General features: G+C 45.8%; 1 protein-coding gene across 1 annotated transcript in view; it reads right to left on the reverse strand.

Annotated features, from left to right (window-relative positions):
• Nucleotides 1-12,500, reverse strand: part of kiaa1549la (KIAA1549-like a) — a 62,082-nt gene that overhangs the window by 9,759 nt on the left and 39,823 nt on the right. The window contains exons 15-19 of the mRNA XM_063196041.1: nucleotides 10,896-11,020; nucleotides 8,668-8,954; nucleotides 6,462-6,594; nucleotides 1,606-1,855; nucleotides 797-1,026 (exon numbers count right to left, since the gene is read on the reverse strand). Of these exons, the coding sequence (XP_063052111.1) occupies nucleotides 797-1,026; nucleotides 1,606-1,855; nucleotides 6,462-6,594; nucleotides 8,668-8,954; nucleotides 10,896-11,020 (1,025 nt within the window). The remainder of the gene's footprint in view (nucleotides 1-796; nucleotides 1,027-1,605; nucleotides 1,856-6,461; nucleotides 6,595-8,667; nucleotides 8,955-10,895; nucleotides 11,021-12,500) is intronic.

Here is a 12,500-nt window from a genome sequence, read left to right on the forward strand (position 1 = left end):
CGGCCCTGGATAGAGGCGTGTTCAAGGCAGTGACGTGATTTAAGCAGAGACGTTGTATTGGGACTAAGAAAATGTTTGGGCTAAACTTCGACACAGCCTTTTCTGGCCTCGAGCAGTAGCAAACTGAGGGAGGCGGGTCAACCACGATGTTTGGGACACTTTACTCGTTATCTTCTTGATCAGACCAAGATCTCGGTACGAGATTTGAAAGTCGATGATAATCAGGCTAACATACAGCACAAAAGTTTCCCCAGGGCTTACTGTATGTGTGTATTATAGACCAACCAACAAACATTACAGCTGGTTGATACATATTCATGTTTACAACAGTATGATGCTCTTAGAATAACGAGTGCCTCCTCTGAGAGTGTTAAGCTTTTTTGCCACAGGCTGGTGGCTGTGATCACAGATGTGAACTTGCAAAATTGCTAAATTTAGCATATTTTTTTCCAGCACACTGCCCCCGTTTAAAACAAATAACCTGCCCCCCCACCCAAAAAAAACACCAAGAAAACAAACATGTACATACACATTAACATACACACACACACATAAACACACACACACACACACACACACACACACACACACACACACACACACACACACACACACACACACACACACACACACACACACACACACACACACACACTACAATCGATGACCCTCACAAAACAAAATAAAACCCAAAATATATACACACACACACACTACACTTGACAACCCTGACAATACAAACAAACAAACAAACAAAATGACACAAAAATGTGCCAGTCCGTGTGTAAATTCTCACTGGTTTGGGCAGGCTGCACTGGTGCATCTCGGGTGGCTCTGGGAAGGACGTGCCCCTCTGCAGCGGCGCCACCGGGTGGTTCATGGTGCCCGGCGCGCTGGTCACCCCGTCCCCGTACGGGTTGCTATGGTGATGGTGGGCCCCGTAGGAGCTGTGCTGGGGCGGGGGCTGCGGGGGCGGGTGGTGCGGTAAGTGGCGGTGGTGATGGTGGTGGTGGTGGCCATTAGGGGCTCCGGCTGCTGTGGAAGGTAAAACAGAAATGGAGTGTTAGTATTCCAGGGTAAACCTATGTAGTAACTCTAGATCAGGGTATTCCAGTATAAAAAGTGTTAGTATTCCAGGGTAAACCTATGTAGTAACTCTAGATCAGGGGGGCCCAACCTTTCTGGGTCGGAGGGCTACCAAGGGCTACCCAAGGGCTACTGATGACTACTTGTTGGCTCACAATCCTCTACCAATGTCTCAAAGAAATCAAGAGGGTCATTGCCATTCTGGTAACAGCAAATGTATAACTCATGTCATCTCAACTCATCTCATCTCAACTCATGTCTTAATGGGATAAAGAAGCTGTATAATAAATGTGGTATCACAACTGAGATTTTGTCTTACTTTATCAGAGACAGAAGTTATACCGTTGAAACATATCAGGTAAAAGATAAAACTTTTACATGTCTGAAGTTAAAGAAAATCTCAGTTAGACATAATGAACATTACACATATAATAAAGGTGGTATGTTTACTGTGTGCTGCTGCCGCGGAGGCGATGGCTGCGGAGGCAGCTGACACCCCCACAGAGGCAGAGGTGACGCTGGGTGGGGCCTCGGAGGGCGCCAGACCGAAGGCGCTGTCCAGGAGCAGGTGCATCTGCTGCCGCACCTCGTCAATGGAGGGCTGTGAGCTCAGCGTGGAGGAGTCCGAGTGGCCCTTGCCACCGCCAACACCCACGCCCCCCACCCCCACGCTCACGCCCCCAACTCCAACTCCGCCAACGACGCCACCAAAGCCCAGAGAGCTCATCAGCCGGTCCACGTCCGTCTCCTCAAACGGCTCCGGCTCGCCCTGCACAACACAAACAAGTACATATTGCTCAAGTTAGTTTCAACATTTACAGTAGTAAAAAGTAGTAATAGTAGTTATAGTAGTAATAGCAGTGAGAGTAGTAGTTACAGTTGTAAAAGACATAAGCTATACTGTTGAAACATCAGTCAGGTGCAGTAAAAGGTGACATTTTTACATGTCTGAAGTATGAGAAAAACCTATTGCTATTACAGACATAATGAACGTAATTGCCTACATCTATAAAACAGCAAGGAAACAGCTGAAGGGGGAGGGTGTCTCAGTTGCAAATGGAGGGCATTTCATTTTTGTAATACAAATGGGGGCGTTGGCAGACTTATGATGACCTCAAGGAGGCTTATGAGGAGGTTGAGGGGGCGTTGGCAGACTTATGATGAGGTCAAGGAGGCATTGGCAGGCTTATGATTACCTCAAGGAGGCATTGGGAGGCTTATGATGAGGTTGAGGGGGCATTGACAGACTTATGATGAGGTCAAGGGGGCATTGGCAGGCTTATGATGAGGTCAAGGGGGGATTGGCAGGCTTATGATGAGGTCAAGGGGGCATTGGCAGGCTTACCTGTATGATAGTGTTTCTCAACGGGGGCTCTACAGTCCCCCCAGGGGGCGTTAGGGAGACCTAATTGGGCATTGAGAAAAATACAGCTGAGAGGGGACGGTGCTTAGCTGCATTGGGGATCATTAGTCCATTTATTTTTTTAATTCTAAGGGGGAATTGTTAGGCTCATGATGAAGACAAGGGGACGTGTTTATTTAAAAAAGGTTGAGAACCACTGCTGTATGATGAGGTCAAGAGGGCGCTTGTTCAAAAAAGGTTGAGGACTACTGGCTTGCAGAGCTGAATTTAACACCCATAGTGTTGGATCTACTGTCTGTGTTGAATTGACAGTGCAACTCTTACTGTGCACACATCAGCAAGTTTGTATGTCAACCGAGACCAAGGGTCAATGGGGCGACGTGTCCACACGAGTCAGAGATCAAATGGCAGTTGATGGAATGCATTATGGCAAATGTGTTGTCAACAAAGTCAGTCTGACTTCACCACAAAAGATGAGATTCTTGTATTAAATGACAGTGTAGAAAACAATAGTGTATGGAGAGCAAAAAAATCCCTATAACCCTCCAATACAGTCAATGTAATGAGCGATGAATACGTTTATCAATAAGATCAGGGAATAGTGAGGATTTGAGTCTGCATGTAGATCATGGCTTTTTCTCAAAAGCCAGACCGCTGTTGATTCCTGGTTAGTGATATGGACAAATACACCACCCCTGAGACTGGTTGCATAAAGTGAGTGCAGAAATATGTGCGTTGTGCATGCATCTATGAATGAGAATATTTATGTATTTATATGCCGCATCAAAATGTATGCGTTATACTTTAATAATACATTTGAAACACGGTATGTGCATACAGCTAGCCCACCATCTTTCACATCGACTCACATGCGCTCTTTCGCTCTCTCTCTCTCTCTCTCTCTCTCTCTCTCTCTCTCTCTCTCTCTCTCTCTCTCTCTCTCTCTCTCTCTCTCTCTCTCTCTCTCTCTCTCTCTCTCTCTCTCTCTCACACACACACACACACACACACACACACACACACACACACACACACACACACACACACACACACACACACACACACCCAGAGTGCGTAGCCATTTCGCAACCTAAAAGCTCAGCACATTTCAGGCTATTAAACAGTATCGAGTTCCCCATCTGAATGTCTGAATAGGGCCGTAATCACATTCCTATTCATTGTGATGCGGCAGGCAAGGCAAGGTGCCGCACCGCGCCGCACCACACTGAGCTCCCGGCTCCTACTGAGTGAGTGAGCTGAGTGGATGTGGAAACGAGCACTTTAAAAGAAAAAGAGGAAACTGTGGCTGAGCGTGCTGCGCCGTGCCACTTTCTAGTCTCCTCTGACTGCGGGATTTCAAAGTGGGAAAAATGTGTCTCATTTCAGCCACGCTGCTCGCGGGAGCTCACGTGTGATTAGAACTCCAGGCGCTTTTAGCTTGCTTACAGCAGGCTACTGTACAGTGCATCGAGCCCCTATCTCTGGCCAGGCAGAACACCGGTGTGGTGTCGATTCCTGGACGTGAACGATGGGAACTGAATCCCAGCTGAGAGCCACTCTTTTCCGTACTTCGATTTGCGGAAAACACTACTGTCAGGAATGGCCTTTAAAAGGAGGAGAACAGTCAGTTGTTGTTTGGACAATGTGAGTCAGAGGTGGCTTCTTCATTCTTTCTTTTTCACACTGAATAAATATTTTTTGAAACAATGAATGAATGTCAAAATACCTTTCAAATGAGCTGTTGTATTTCTTTTCAAACTCAGGCCCGGGGGCCAAATCTGGCCCGCGTAGTCATATTATTCAGCCCGCGAGATAATTTCAAATGTGTATTACAGTTGACCAACATACACCATTAATGTTAAGTCAAACAAGACTTGAACAGGAAATTTGGTGTGTCACAGGAATATGAGCGGGCCCAGGCCAATGAAACAGCTCACACTCAAATGCAACACAATATGTGCTGGCACAATTGAACTACCATATATGATCGGAAAGAGTTTGTTTGAAAACGATGAGTATTAAGTGCATACAGGCACAATTTCAGTCCATTTAAAAAATATAAATATTGAGTTTTGCCCCGTGACTTTGTTCGAAATTATGATTTTGGCCCCTAGTGAGTTTGTTGCTCTAAGAGTTGAATTATCACTGCTGTAATTGCTGTGTACAACCCTCAAAGGATGTGGTATTAAGGCCAAGAGTTGAATTAACACTTCTCAATTGGCTGTATACATCCCTCACACAAGGGTGCTGGGAAAGAGTTTTGAAGTGGTGGTGCATTTTTTTCTTCATTCTTTTTATTTCTTAACAATGTTACTGCTGCCACTCCACTCATTTGTCTGCAGTAAAAGTTGAGAAAGTCTCATTTAGGGAGCCCAAAAGTGGGGATGCAAATACACCACTGCATCCCCCTTTTCCGGACCCTCACAGGATGTGGTATTGAGGCCAGTGCCAGACGTCCACAACACAGCCATTACGATTCCTCCCTCCACAATGCAGACAATGCATGGGTGCTATTTTGTTACAACTTTTGGCCACAATACTTACGAGGCCGTAAACGTGTAATCATAGTTATCGTGCTGCTTTAACGGCTACTGTGTTTACCTCTAACACAGGATGGTTTCAATGTTATTACCTAACAAAATGCTCATCATCCCTTGCAGCAGGATAAAGATGACGACTGCTGGCAATAAAACTGAGAGCAGAGCATTGTGAATGTGCTAACGGGCTGTGCCAAGTGAAATTAGCCATGGGTCTGTGTCTGCAAAACCTATTGTGAGCACTGCTACAGGGCCTGCATGTAGGATACTGTATATAGACGATGGCTCATGCTTTCTCACAGCTACTGTTAAAAAGACGACTTTTTCATATAACATCATAAATATGACTTACGGTATACTGTATGGGTTTTTTAATATCGCTACATACCTTAAATTAATTTTCTTAAGAGAACTCAGATAAATCAATAAGATACGTACCGGTACTGGAGTAATATTTTGTGGAGAGATATGACTTCATTTCAGTTGATTCAAAAGAGATGGTATTTTGTTAGAAGAGGGAAAATATATTGCAGAGTGACCTGTCCTCTTATCTGCGCAGGAGGATGCTGGTGGTAATGTTTTCATGATTGAGCATGTTTTTTTCGCTGCATCTGGGACCGGGCGGCTTGCCCTTGTTGAGAGACACTGAGTTCTGGTTCTGTGTTATATTATGGCAGTGAAATCTTAGGGCAAAATGTCATGGACTGAATCTCAAGACACACTAGATTACGCAGCCAGCCAGACAATGGCCCAAAGCACACAAGCTGTTCTACCACCAAATAAAATGAGGGGTTTTTGTAAGTTCTAAAATGTACCAAATGATATATTGTGGAAACACATGCAGGTCATTTGAGAACACTCTGTACCCAGCACTTCTCTAAAAACCCTACCCATACAGGCCTGATGAAGACCTAACAAAAACAATTCTCCAGAATCTGATGTAGACTGTTGAAGTCGAAACCTAATCCAGCTATGAAACAATAAAAGACAAAAAGGATTTTAAGTGTACGCACTTCTCACTTTGAAAACTACAGTTGGACTTAGTCCTGCACCTTTTCCTGGGATGTGCACAATTCTCTCCTTCACCAGAAGCAAGGCAGGCAGGTACTCACTAGCCTGGTCCTGACCATCCCATATCACTACCATTTAATTTCGTATTCATGGTCTGGAGGTTGTTTGATCTGACGTGATTGCAGGAAGCAGGAAGGACATTTTCTGAAAAATCAGGATTTAACTTATAAGTTGTTGAACAAACATGCCTGACGTCTATCTATGGTGATGCAGGACCGTTTAACAGACATGTCTGACAGAACATCCTACCGTAGGATAAAATTACAATGTAGGACCGTTTGTCAGAACACCGGCGCAAATCCTACCGGTCAACATCGCTCCACAGAAAACAGGTACCAGACGTAGTGCGGAGCCAAGTCTCTTGGCGGAAGTACGTAGGACGGTGCACGAGGCTAGGTACTCACATCGTAGCCGCTGTTGCGGATGCCCCTCCTAGACCTCTCCCTCATCACCAGCAGGTCCATCTCCGTCTCCACAGGGCTCGGGCTGTTCAGAGACTGCCTGCTCCAGTACGATGGCTCCCTGGTGTGGGAGTCACTGGGGGAGAAAATATCCACATACAGTACACAGTACTTTAGTAAGAATATATGCATGTCCGGTTCCAGAACAACACAGAATGAGGTGTTATTTATTATTCTTGTGCTCACGGATATCTATGGATATTATGATATACTGTATCGTGCATATATATGTTCATATATATGTTCTTAGGAAAAAAGCTGTATTTATATGGATATTTTTCCACCAGTGTCTCCCATCCACTCCTTCTCAAGGGAAAAAATATCCATATAGATACAGTATATTGGTAAGAACATATGCATGATAAAGTACTGTATATGTGACCTGGTGTGGGAGTCATTATGGTAAACATATATGGTTGGGTTGACTTTCTCCATCCTTATTTTATGTTTTTTTGGCGCTCCTAACCTTTGTTTGTGCCCTGTGCCCACAACGGGATCGCATTGGCCTAATCACTGTTTGACTTTTGAATGTAGGAGTGAGGCTCCTCAATTCCAGTAGCCCCCTAGACATTGTGTGTTTTTTAAATCAAAAACAGATCAAGCACTTTTTTCTGTGTTGGTCTCCCCATTATGTTGAGCTTGTAACGCACAGTATTTTAGTATGAATAAACAGTGTATGTGATCTGATGTGGGAGTCACTGGCCAAAAATATAAAAGCACTCAGAGAGTGCAGATCTCCGCCAAGGAAGTTGTTTGATACGACATTTGACCATGTTACACCTGATTTTTTTTCAATTCTTTCTGCCTTGTTTTTTTAGCTAGAAAATTCACCCTATCCCGCAATGGTGAAGAATCTTTTTTTAAATTCCTGCATACGGATCGTGATCTGGATCACCACCGAAATTTCATCACTTGTTCCTTTTGTCCACAACTCTAACTTTGTGAATTATCCTGCTGACAGACAAAGAGAGAGACAAACAGGCAGACAAACAGACTAACAGACAAACCAACACTACAGAAAAGCACAACCTCCTTGGAGGAGGTAATAATAATACATTAGTTTTGTATAACACTTTTCATGGTACCCATTATTATTTCCATGTTATTACTAACAACTCCATCATCCATTTAGTCATCCTGTTTCACACCAAGCAGAACATTTACAAGGAAAGCAGCACTGTACAGTACGTTTGGAGTTTGGCCCTTCCAGTTATAAAACCGTATTTTCAAAGACTGGCGAGAGCGAGGGCAGGGAGGAGACGAGAACAGCAAACTCTCATGGGAGATATTCAAATAACTGGAACTTTCAAAAAGAATGACTCAATTTGGCCTCTAACATCTTGTCTGAAACCCTATTTATACCTGAAAGGCTGAGCAAGTTATCGAAGGTGATGAAAGGAACAGCCCTGCCATATTTTGTATCACTCAGTCTATCTCTCTCACACTCTCTCTCTCGCTCTCTATCACACACACGCACGCACGCGCATACGCACGCGCATACGCACGCGTACACGCACGCACGCGCGCACGCACGCACACACACACAGGCACACAGGCACACACACACAGATAAGCTCGACCAGAGGAGACAGAGTTGAGTTAAGCTCTGCGGTTGAAGATACCGGCATTAAGGACCACTGGAGAGGAGAGTGATTTCTTTTGAGTCTATTTTTACCAGCTGTACTGTGTGTGTGCCGTCCCTTGACAAATAAAGAGAGCAGAGCACCCAGCAGGCAGTTCTCACCCCTCCCAGAGGAGCACAGACACACAGACACACAGCACAGCTGACACTAAAGCCTTCAACACATCTGACCAGCCGTTCAGCACATCTGATTAGTCTACCCCTTCCTCCACATGCAGGCTGCTTTGCGGTTGTGACTAACATTTTTGTCAAATGCTTGTGAATATGTAACACAAGCAGGTAATTGGAGTTCTTCTGGGTCTTCACCTTTTTCCCTTGGTGCTCATCAGTGTAGGGGCTCTCAAACTTGGTCCAGGTAGACAAATGCTGAGGCACTCAAGGTTGCAACTTTTACTTTTTTATTTGGCTACAATGCCTACGTGTTTCGGCCCATATGGCCTTCTTCAGGGCGAAGGCCATAAGGGCCGAAACGTTTAGGCATCTTTCATCATCCTCATCATCGCTCACCTCCTGCGATACTTCATGAAGGTGGACGGGTTCCTCTCGTCAGCGGGACCCAGCGCATCCTCCAGGTCCAGAGGCCCGTTGTCCCTCCTCAGCCGGCCCCTGTCCCGGTCTCGTTCTCTGTCCCTGTCCCGGTCGCGGTCGCGGTGGCTGTAGACGGCGTGTCCGCTGCCCCCACTGCTGCTGCTGGTGCTCACGCCCGCGTCGCTGTAGCCTTTCCTCTTGGCCTTCAGCCGCAGCTTGTTGCGGTAGTGCTCGATATCCGACTTCTGCTTTAGGCCCATGTTGGGCTGTTGGGGGAGAAGAGTAGAGTGGAGAGAGGGAAGCATAATGAGCTAATGGCCACAACACGTCGGTAGGAAGGTATGGAAATATGTACTACAGTATGTATGTACATGTGTGTGCTATGTGAGTGAGTAGTCCTTGATGTCCAACCACCGGTTCAGGCCCATGTTGGGCTGTTGGGGGAGAAGAGTGTGTGTGTGTGAGGTGAATATAACAAATGTGTGGCATAGTCACATTACACTGCGGGCGGATAGGAGGCCTACTTGATGTCTGACTTTTGCTTTGCATTTTTTTGCGTACGAGTGTGTGTGTGTGTCTGTCTGTGCACATGCGCGTGTGTGTGCATGTGTGCGCACTCATGTGTATGCATGTGTGCGTGTGCGTGCGTATGCATGTGTGTTTGTGAATGTGTTTGAGTGAGCATGTGTGTATTTGTGTTTACATGTGTGTGTGTGTGTGTCTGTGCGCATGTGCACGTGCGCGTGTGTGTGCAGGTGTGTGCACGCACGTGGATGCATGTGTGCGTGCGTGTGTTTGTGAATGTGTCTGAGTGAGCATGTGTGTATTTGTGTTTACATGTGTGTGAGTGAATACTGTGAGCTTAGGACTCGGGTATACAGGGAATCGCAGGCAGATGCCGCTAGTGATGCTGCTGCTGCTTCTCCATCACAGAGGCAGCTTTGATGACAGCGGAACACATCAAAGTGCTATGCTAATTTAGAAAAAAACACGATATGTGGAATAGACTATATTGCCTAATCCCTTCCCCCTGGCTTCTTCATCTATCACTGATCCTACCACTGTTTCCTTGGTGCATCATTTAAAAAAAACACACAAAAAAACATGCCAAATGTTATGCAGAACACGGACAACATATACACAGTAAAAAATGCAGTGTTACTGTAATTCAACACTTAAAGAGTACTCTGGGACTAAATACACTCTAGAAGATGTTAAATCGACTCTATAGGTGTTGAATTAATATGACATTTGTTACCGTGTAGGCTACATCTCCAGAGGACAGGAGTGATGTTTACCACATGGATGACTGACTAGATTTAATTCATCAGAGCTTTATTGGCGTTATGACAAAATGCATCTAGAGACGAGAGCACACTAGACTAGATCAATCATGAAGTCTCATTTTGTTTGGGCAAAACAACAGGAAAAAAAAACAAATGTTTTGACACAAATTGTCTGTCACAGTTGCACAGTTGGGAGAGTCCAAGTTGAGTTGACCAAGTTGAGGTATTATTTTGTTTGTTGGAATAAAATTGCACAAATGGAAAAATGTCCAATTTTCATTTTGTTCACACAAACAAAACAAGATTGCAAGATTTATCAGCATGCTCCAGTTCCTCCTTCTTGCGATGTCTTCAGTCTTCCTTCGAAGCACCCAAATCTGCAGATCTGAAGGATTGATGTGTGTGGAGTGCCCGACCTCTATAAGGCTTGTGTTTTTCTATCTCAGTCTGTACCAGAGCGTTTTATTATTTTTCTCTCCACTACTTCTATATCAGAGGCACCTCTTTTGACCGGCAGAGCAGGGAAGACGACATGGGGGGACCAAAGGGTTGGTTGTCCAGGGCCCAGGGAGAGGGTGGGGGCACAGAATTGGTCCCCCATTACATTTTATGTATAGAGTGGCAGGGGTCTCTAAGATTACTCTGTCCCGGGCCCAGCCAAAGCTGTCAGCGGCCCTGGTGGGCAGAGTCATGCAGCAGCAGCTGCATTGTTCTGTGGCTCTCTGGGCAGGTGTATAAATAAACCAACTATTTTTTTACCCTCTCTCTCTCTCCCTCCCTCCCTCCCTCATCCTCCTCTTTCTCCACTTCCTATTTTGAAATTCACTTTTCATACTTTCTTTTTTTTTTCGTTCTTTCTGAGGAGGCACCTCAGTCTCCATGGTGATAGCGGGCTACCTTTCCTTCCCGACCCACCTCGGCGGCGCCGTTGAGCAGCACGGAGTCCTGGCTGGGATTGGACGAGGCCGAGTAGGAGAAGGTGGGCGGGGCTGCCATGGGCTTGATGGAGATGAGCCTCAACGAGCCGGTCAAGGAGTCATAGTGCTCTGGAGAGGGGAGAAGAAGAGACAAGAAGTCAAGGAGTCAGGGAGGCATAGTGCTCTGGAGATAAGGGTCACAGAGAGGAAGTCAAGGAGTCATAGTGGTCTGGAGATGAGAGAGACAGAGACAGAGAGGAGACGTCAAGGAGGCATAGTGCTCTAAGACAGAGAGGCAGAGACAGAAACAGACAGGAAGTCAGAGAGGCATAGTGCTCTGGAAATGAGAGAGGCAGAGAGAGAGGAGACGTCAAGAGTGCTCTGGAGATGGAGGAGAAAGATGGAGAATGTCAAGGAGTCATAGTACTCTGAGACAGAGAAACAGACAGAGACAGAGATGAAGTCAGAGAGTCAAGGGGAGTCAATGGGTGCATTCCAATATGCAGACTTGCGTCCTCCACTTGTGCTTGTGGCACAGAAATACAAAGAAATACGAAATACGAAGAAATACGTTGTGATGACATCACCGACAACAGCATTGTATTTAAATATCTTGCAAAAGCTAAATTATAATGTCATTTTCTCATTTGTAGACAGGATGGTGAATGAAGAATAGTCCCCCAAAAATTGTTGTGGCTAGGCTGACACCACAGAGGCGGGGCACCAGCAAAATGTGAGGTCACAAGCGCAAGCGGAGGAAGGGAGTGTGCATATTGGAACGCACACAAGGAGGCATAGTCTCCTGTTGGGGATGAGACATGGAGAGAGAGGAAGTCAAGGAGTCCTAGTGGTCTGGAGATGAGAGAGGCAGAGAGAGGGAGTCAGAGAGGCTGGGATGAATGGAATACAGACAGAGGAGTTAACAGATAACATGGGAAAGAGAGGGAGTCATCGTGCTCTGGCGGAAGTCAAGGAGTCACAGTGGTCTGGAGATGAGTGAGGCAAAGAGAGGGAGCCAGGGAGTCACAGTGCTCTAGAGATAAGGGACACAGAGAGGGAGTCAAGGAGTCATAGACTTCTATTGGGGACAGGAGACAAGGAGAGGAAGTCAAGTTGTCACAGTGGTCTGGAGATAAGGGACACAGAGAGGGAGTCAAGGAGTCGTCATAGACTTCTATTGGGGACGGGAGACAAGGAGAGGAAGTCAAGTTGTCACAGTGGTCTGGAGATGAGAGAGGCAGAAAGAGGAAGTCAAGGAGTCATAGTCTCCTGTTAGCGATGAGAGAGAAAAGAAGTCACGGTGTCATAGTGGTCTGGAGATAGGAGAGACAGAGACGGTCAGTGAGTCATAGCTATACTGTATATCATAGCTACAGTATATAGTTATGAGCTATGAGTTAGAGCTATGCCACGTATGGATGGAATACAGAGAGGGGAAGTGAGATAAATAGAGGAGATAAAGATAAGGGATAACGTGAGAAAGGGAGTCACAGAGAGAGAGAGAGAGAGAGAGAGAGAGAGAGAGAGAGAGAGAGAGAGAGAGAGAGAGAGAGAGAGAGAGAGAGAGAGAGAGAGAGAGAGAGAGAGAGAGAGAGAGAGAGAGAGAGAG

Source organism: Engraulis encrasicolus, chromosome 4, assembly GCF_034702125.1.
Source record: "Engraulis encrasicolus isolate BLACKSEA-1 chromosome 4, IST_EnEncr_1.0, whole genome shotgun sequence".
In the NCBI taxonomy this organism is placed as follows: domain Eukaryota; kingdom Metazoa; phylum Chordata; class Actinopteri; order Clupeiformes; family Engraulidae; genus Engraulis; species Engraulis encrasicolus.